General features: G+C 36.2%; 1 protein-coding gene across 1 annotated transcript in view; it reads left to right on the top strand.

Moving 5' to 3' along the window:
* LOC107674754 (low-density lipoprotein receptor-related protein 2-like) overlaps positions 1-8,281 on the top strand; it is a gene marked incomplete at its 5' end in the record, with an annotated part of 69,088 nt that overhangs the window by 6,222 nt on the left and 54,585 nt on the right. Inside the window, 5 exon segments of the mRNA XM_016468847.1 lie at positions 2,916-3,082; positions 3,223-3,366; positions 5,000-5,109; positions 5,395-5,572; positions 6,061-6,274. Coding sequence (XP_016324333.1) covers positions 2,916-3,082; positions 3,223-3,366; positions 5,000-5,109; positions 5,395-5,572; positions 6,061-6,274 — 813 coding nt within the window.

Raw genomic sequence — 8,281 nt, forward strand, 5'->3', positions numbered from 1 at the left:
TGCTCCCTTCGAACTGGAATCATGGAGGAATATCCGGTAATGTCCACTTCGCAGGGCACTTACAGTCAAATATAACAAACGTCTGAAGCAATAAGAGAAACATACAAAATGTGCAGAGCGGGGGTACGCGAGGACTGGAATTGAGAACCGCTGGAATAGTTGTTGCAGCCCTAGATATTTTTCTTACACAAACGCTGCAAATGCTTCAGAAGGCCATTATTATCCCCCTGGAGCCGTGTGGACTTCTTTGATAATGGATTGGTTAAATTTTTTGGACTTCAAATTTTGGGCTACCCTCCACTGTCATTATAAAGCATGGATTAGCCTGGACATTATTTAATATAACTACGATTGTATTCGTCTGAAAGAAGAATGTCATATACGCCTAGGATGGCTTGAGGGTGAGTAAATCATGGGGTAATTTTCATTTTTGGGTGAACTAACCCTTTAAGGGGTTAAATCAAGATGCATTTACGTGAGATGCATAATAACACAAGTCTTGTTTTCTGAAAAATCTATCAAAATTAAGTTAGTTAATGCTTAAAACCAGAAAAAATATCTGCCAATGGGGCAAGAAACTAATCTTGTTTTCCCTTTTGAGTTAAGTTTATTTTTTTTAGCTCACTGACAGATTTTTTTTTTTTTTTGTTTTAGGCAGTCGCTTAAGTTTTTGTCTTTTTTTCAGAAAACAAGGCTTAATATCTTAAGTAATTTTGCTTCTCAAGTAAATGTATCTTGCTTTAAGAATTTTGATATATTTGTACTAAAAAAAAACTAACAAAATACAGTGTAAGAAAATCTTTTTCTGCAGTGTGAAACAGTAGAGCATGGCGCTAGCATCGCCAAGGTCATGGGTTTAATTCCCAGAGAAAGCAAGAACTGGTAGAATGTAAATATGTACCATTAATGTGAATGTAAATCTAATAAATAGCATGATAGCCAAAGAGATGTGTAATACATTTCTGCCTTTATACACCAATTTTACATAAATGCTAAAAACATTTCTGGTGAAAATTCACTAAGGAATATTCAAATCTGGCAGAATTATTGGGTCAGTATGGAGTGCTGCTTGAATGAGTCCTAAAACCCGGAAATGAGTGTTTGCACTTCCGTTTCTATTGTCCCAAAGTCAATAAAAGTCAAGTTAAATGCCTGAAATATGGTCTGTGGTTAAATCAAGCTCAAGATATTTTCACGTTTTATTCTACAACATAAAATAAATCCGAAATACCCCACTTGTGATTTTTAAGCTTTTATGTATCTTGAATAAGTCAGTTGCTAACAAGTGGCTAAATGGGAATCAAACTATTCATATTTTATACCCTCACAGTGTTTATAATTATGCTCTTACAAACTATTCCAACTCAGACTTTCCAACTTTAAAATAGAGATTGAAAGAGTTGTCAGTAAACTTCATGGCGATGACAATGAAGTCATGTAGTGTAACCTCAGATTTTTGCTTCTGGTTGTTGTATGTAGGCTTTAAAATTCATAAAAGTTTGTAAAGATTTTCTTAAAGAATTAAACCTGTAAGAATCAAAAGCTAAAGAAGCCAAACACCTAAAGGAAAAATCCTATTGGGTTTTTGTTGAGGGAAAGAGGTTGATGCTAACCATTGTATCTAAAAGGACTTTAATGGACAAGATAAATTAATGCAATGAGTTTAACAGTTTATTCCTGCTTGTGGCTGTTTTAATGAATAATGCATGTGTCTATGTCTTTAACACTGGCCTCTGTCCATTTAATCTACTTCACAGTGAATGAATAAAGCAGCCTTCTGTTAAAATTGGATATAGATTTCAGGGGAATGAAAACTTGTCAACAGCAACCCATTTTCGATTTACTTAGTAAGCTTCTTTGCAGAGGCAAACATTTACTATTATAAAAGGCCTTAGCTCAGCTGACGGTAACGGATGAAAGCACGCAAGAGGCCTTTAGTCTTAAGAAGCCCTTAACATTCTCTTAGGGCAAACTCTCAACCTCGCTCAGGTTTCAGCCTTTGTTAGTGCTGTCAAGTGCATTCTTCCATGAGAGTTTAACAATTAATCCATACAAACGGTGATTGAATGGGCTGTTTATCGCAATCAACTGTGCTGACACAGCTATGTTTACTCTGCAAGACCTTTTACACCAGTAGCTCATATCTGCACTAAATGCAACGAGATGATACCTAATTCTGGGAATCTGTGCTATCCATTGTGAAAAATAAGTGTGCTTAATTGTATCGAATGGGTACTTGTAGTGTACTTCAAATCTTAAAAATATATTTTAAAAAACAAACTTGCAGATAATGCAGAAGATATTACTGAAATAAAAGGCCACTTAAATGTACTTAAAAGAGAGCATCTAAATATTCTTAAATCAAGATACATTTACTTGAGAAGCAAAATTATTAATATTAAGTCTTGTTTTCTGAAAACAGTACTAGTATAATTACTTGCCAATACATTTGGCAGTACACTTAAACCACATTTCAAAGGCAATTTCACACTCATTTTAAAATGACATATAAAGATGCACTTAAGTCCTACTAAAGTGAGTCAAAAAAGCAATCTTAAGTTTGACTAACTGCATTTAATATAAATTTCAACTATAATTCATTTAATTTAATTGCACATAACATGCACTTAAGTATCCAAACACATGACAGTACATTGAGTTTGCACTTAAGTATATTATTTTAAGGTATTTTATTTCCTTAAGTGCTCTTATAAAATATGCTAAAGTGTACTTCTTTTTCTCAAGGATAGACATCTGTGAGCTTGCTTACAGGAAGTTCACCCAAAATTGAAATCATTTAATTATTAAACATGGCGTAATTGTTTGGTTTGAAAATAAGATGTGTCACACTGCTGAAAAGCCCATTATTATGATTTTTATGAATACCATATGAATTATGGCTGATGACTTTGCAGTTGAGGATCCATTCCTGGTGGTGGTGAGAGACAGCATCATTTACGGCATCCCGCTCAACCCGAATGATAAGAGCAATGACGCAATGGTGCCAGTCGCCGGGCTGCTGAATGGATATGACGTCGACTTTGATGATGCTGAGCAGATGATCTATTGGGTGGAACATCCGGTAAATCATATAAACACTTCAACTATCCTATCTCAATTTATCTCAAATGAGTTGTATCATTAATTTTAACTAGTTAACAGGTGTTTTGAATGCTAAAATTCGGATTTTGTCTATTAATTGTATCTTATTTATCTGCACAGGGGGAGATTCATCGAGTAAAGTCAGATGGTACCAACAGAACTGAGTTCGCGCCAGCAGCCATCCTGGGTTCTCCAGTCGGACTGGCTCTGGACTGGATGTCTCGGAACCTGTACTACTCCAACCCTGCATCACAGTCTATAGAGGTTGGCAAGACTTTAGATCTCATTCCCCTGCATCATAAATTGTTCTTGTCAGGGCTGAGGGTTATTTCTACGTGCTGAAGATTTTCTGAAGAAAAGTTTAAACACACCAGTTTCATCAATGTTAAAAACTAGTTTAGGTCTTGTAACCAGTAGTTATATATACATAATAAATATACACAGAACACACACATATTATGCAAACAAAAACTTTTATTTTGGATGCAATTAATCGCGATTAATCATTTGACAGCACTAAAAATAATATATAAAATATAGCTGCAAGCAGCGATGGCGGGCCCAAGCCATCAGTGCAAACGCCACCCCGGTGGCATCAGGAGAACGGTGCGATGTAGACAAAGTTTGGTGTGTATAGATTAATTTTCCTCTGGGGAGTATGCATTAATTCACAGCTATATTTTTCCAAAAATCCATATTCAAATCAAAATAGCCGACTTCCTGTTGGGCGTAGCTAATGACTGTAAATTAGAAAGTTGTCACATGTATGCGATCGGCATCATACAACGAACAAACCCCTGAATTTTGATCAAAATCAGAGAATGTATGTGGATGTTATTAGACGCTTTCTGTTTCTCATTTCTCGCCATAACTTCATCGCCTCGCCACGAGCAAACCGTTCGAGATATCAAAAATCCCTTGGCAATTTAGCGTCCCCAATGTCCTGAGATCATGTTCACCGAGTTTGGTGGCAATCTGTTGGAAATCCTCAGACGAGTATATCAAATTCCAGAGCATGCACTTTTTACAAAGCCCTGAATAGCCAACTTCCTGTTGGGCGGAGCCTATGACATGCAGTGCAAAAGTTGTTCGGCTCAATGAGTTCTATATGTGTACTGAGTTTCATATGAATACGTGCAAGTATGTGTGAGCTATACATCAAGTTTTCTGACTGTGTTCCAGGGGGCGCCGTAGAGCCCCTCTACCACGCCCAGGTCTCAGCCTCTGCGGCGTCCTGATGGCCGCAGGTTCCAACGCGTGTGCAAATTTTCAAGAGTTTTTGAGCATGTTAAGGCCCTCAAAAAGCCCCGGAAGGTTGAATAAAAAAAAATAAATAAAAATCCTTAGAAAAACAATAGGGCCCTGCGCCTTACTGGCTTGGGCCCTAATAATACTAAAATAACACTGGAAGCAAGAAGATCCAAGTTAAAAATTATGAAAATTAAAATCATTGTTTTCAACACAAAAATACATAAATGTTGTACTCATATTAATGTAAACACTTTTTGAGTCAGTTTGTCTCGAGTAAATGTAAGCAGGTGAAACAAAAATACAATGTCAAAATATTAGACCTGTGCATTTGGCTTCAATTGTTGAATATTTACTTGAATACTTGATACTGCTACAAATTTCATTTGTATTGTTTTTCTTTGTTGTACTGCTTGTAATTCATTTCTTTGTTCTCTGTTTTTGTATTACTTACTTGGATTATTATTTGAACAACCTGAGAAAATATTTACTTAATATAAATTTTTTAAATGTAATTTGTTTAAACTTTTTTTTTTTACATTTTAAATATTTAAGTTGTTAGTTATGCAGTGGTATTTAAATTGGTAGCAATAATTGAGAAATGTCACTGGTACTGTTATTGTAACAAACCCAATCTGATTTGTTTCAGGTTCTCAGGCTAAAAGGAGAGATTCAGTACAGAAAGACTCTCATCACTAACAACGGCTCACCTACTGGTGCAGGAGCTCCCGTTGGCATTGCGGTGGATCCGGCACGTGGGTAAGTCCAGATAAGCAGAAGTCTGGAATTAACCCTGACCCCCAAATTCAACAAGCTCCAGCTGATTTAATGTCATTTGCCAGGACTGAACTGCCTGAGCTCAATAAACAACAGTCAACTTAAAGCACACATAGTCATGATCAGTCCTTAGATTATATACTTGTATACGAATGAAATAGCTGTATTTGTATACAAACACAGAGGCAAAAGAGCAGTTTTTACCATACGTTATGGTTTTGCATACATGATGCTATTCTGTTTAGTGATGATCTGTCTTTGTTTTAGAAAGATGTACTGGACAGATCAGGGAACAGAGAGCGGGATCCCGGCCAAGGTGGCATCAGCAGATATGGACGGCTCCAACGCAGCCATCCTCTTCACCCATAATCTGGAACATGTGGAGTTCATAACCATAGACATCAGAGAGAACAAGCTCTACTGGGCTGTTACAGGAACTGGCGTGGTATGGCAGTCAGAAACATTAATGTAGAAATATATATCTTATGTTCACCAAAGCGGAGTATATCTGACCAAAAATACAGTAAAAACAGCAATATTGTGAAATATTAATACAATTTAAAATAACTGGGTGCTATTTAAATGTATTTTAAAATGTAATTTATTCCTGTGATGCAAAGCTTTTTTCTCCAGTCTTCAGTGTCACATGATCCTTCAGAAAGCATTCTAATATGCTGATTTGGAAGTTTAAAAAAAAAAAGAAATCTTTTGTAACATTATAAATGTTTTTACCCACTTCTGATTAAATTGATGTGTCCCTGCCGAGTATTATTTCCTATAATAGTGTATTTATGTATATACATTTATTTATTTATTTTTGCATCCACCTTAGAACCCATATTGGTCGTTATTTCGTTTTGACACCCGTTACATATCTCCACCAAATTAAAACTTATTTAACAGAATAACTCAACGGTTTCTTCTGTGTTTCAGATCGAGCGCGGTGATCCCGATGGATCAAACCGCATCACTATGGTGAATGGACTGTCCCATCCGTGGGGTGTGGCCGTATACGACTCCTACCTGTATTTCACAGATCGAGACTTTGAGGTGATTGAACGCGTCGACAAAGCCACAGGACTCAACCGGGTCGTAATGCGGGATAACGTGGCCGGTCTCAGAGTCCTCAAAGTGCACTACAGAGACTGTGAGTATGATAAATACTAAAAACAAATACGTATAGCATAATGGCTCTGTTCATGCAAATCTCCACGCTTCATACAAATAGCTCCTCCTGCACAAAGTGCACAGAATATGCATAATTGATTTCAGTGGAGTTTGGTGCTCTAATAAGCAAAGCAAGTGATGACAAGTTAAAAATACACAATACCCTGTTGAAAAAAACAGCATATGCTGGTTAGGTATGTTTTGAAGCATGGTAGCTGGTTTAAGCTGGTCCTGACCTGGTCCTAAGCAACTAGCTCCTGCTCAGGACCAGCTTATAACCAGCTCAGGACCAGCTTAAACCCACTCATGACCAACCAAGGACCAACTTAAACAAGCTCAAACCAGCTACCATGCTTCAAAACATACCTAACCAGCATATGCTTGTTTTTTCAGCAGGGATATGATAATAACAAACAACAGTTGAAAAAAAACTGTATTAAAATAAGCTGCTATTGAATTAAAAAGATAATAAACAAATAAATAAATATATAAAAAATAGACATTTATCAAGACGGTATGATCATGTTGCTAAGCTAACAACATGAACTCTAATAAACACACAACTACACATCACACACAAATGTTAGATAAAATAGTAAATTTTTTATTAATTTCAATTTAATTTAAGTACTTTATTGGCATGATTTTTTGCATACAATATTGCCAAATCATACAGAGAACAAGCAATAACAAGCCAAAAAAAATACTATATGACTATTAGGGATGCACCGAAATGAAAATTCTTGGCCGAAGCCAAAACCGAACAAAATGAAACACTGGGCCGAAGGCCGAATACCGAACACAGTTTTTCTAGGTTTTTTTTCCACATGTATTTTGCCAATTTTTTTCACCATTGCACAAATTAATTAGACAAAATGTGCTTTTTACTGTTTTGTCTTGCTTTTCAAAGAAAAAATTACAATATTTAACACTGAACATTTTATAACATTCTAGCAGACATTATACCAACAAAGCACAATTTAACCTTTTCAGTGGTGAGTTTAAAATATTCTAGCGGTCCCCCCAGAGTGAGTTTTTTTTAGGCGACCATTATTTTAGAACGTTTCCCCTTACTGTTTCCATGGCGAAGCGTCATGCTTGTCAGGTGCACACCGCGGCCACAATAACACTGTATGACAGATTGATCGCTTTTATTTCGTTTTTCATTTTTTATTCAAAATATTCATAATCTTGCTTACCATGTTATGAACAATCTGATATTCCGATTCACAAATATGTGTAAATGAGTGTGTTTTGTCGTTTAAAAACCTTTCTAAATGATCTTGATCGTGAACTGTAACGTGAGATGTGCGCAGCCATGTTTGTTCGCGCTGCAGTTCAGAGAGTCCTGTCGGTCGGATTTACAGCACGTGAATTCATCAATTTCTCCCGAAATACATGCAAATAAGTGGCGGTGAACTGGGAGAAGAATAGAGTGAACTTTATAGTTACTTACACTATGTGTATCTGATATTAATAAAACACGTAGGCAAATTATATTTGAATGGATTGTTATTGCTGCTTCCATAAACATCCGTGTGTATTTTACGAACTTTAAATGTATTGTTTTACTAGTACTTATATGTATTTAAATGTCTGAAACCTAAAATAAACATTATGTGGTTGCATAGTTGTGATTTATATGACAAGTGCAGCAGCGTCTCAGCATCAGCCAAAGCGCGAAAACGCAGTTTGAATTTGGCAGTAGGGATGGGCGTATCGATCTATCGATACTGACGTGAGTATCGAAAGTATCGATACTCAAACAAAAAATATCGATACTAAGGTGTGTTTTATTTACCAGTGATTTTGTTAATTCAACAAAAAATAAAATAAAATAATGCGTACAATATGCATTGAATTGGACGAATAACCTTTGTTAGCAAGTAACTGTGTAGGATAGAACTATTTTCCTGCTCATCTGAACACGCAAATGTTGCAAGACAGAACCAATCAATCACAGAGAGCATTCACTCACTTCTGACAG

The sequence above is a fragment of the Sinocyclocheilus anshuiensis genome, unplaced genomic scaffold, assembly GCF_001515605.1.
Source record: "Sinocyclocheilus anshuiensis isolate Anshui unplaced genomic scaffold, SAMN03320099.WGS_v1.1 scaffold680, whole genome shotgun sequence".
In the NCBI taxonomy this organism is placed as follows: Eukaryota; Metazoa; Chordata; class Actinopteri; order Cypriniformes; family Cyprinidae; genus Sinocyclocheilus; species Sinocyclocheilus anshuiensis.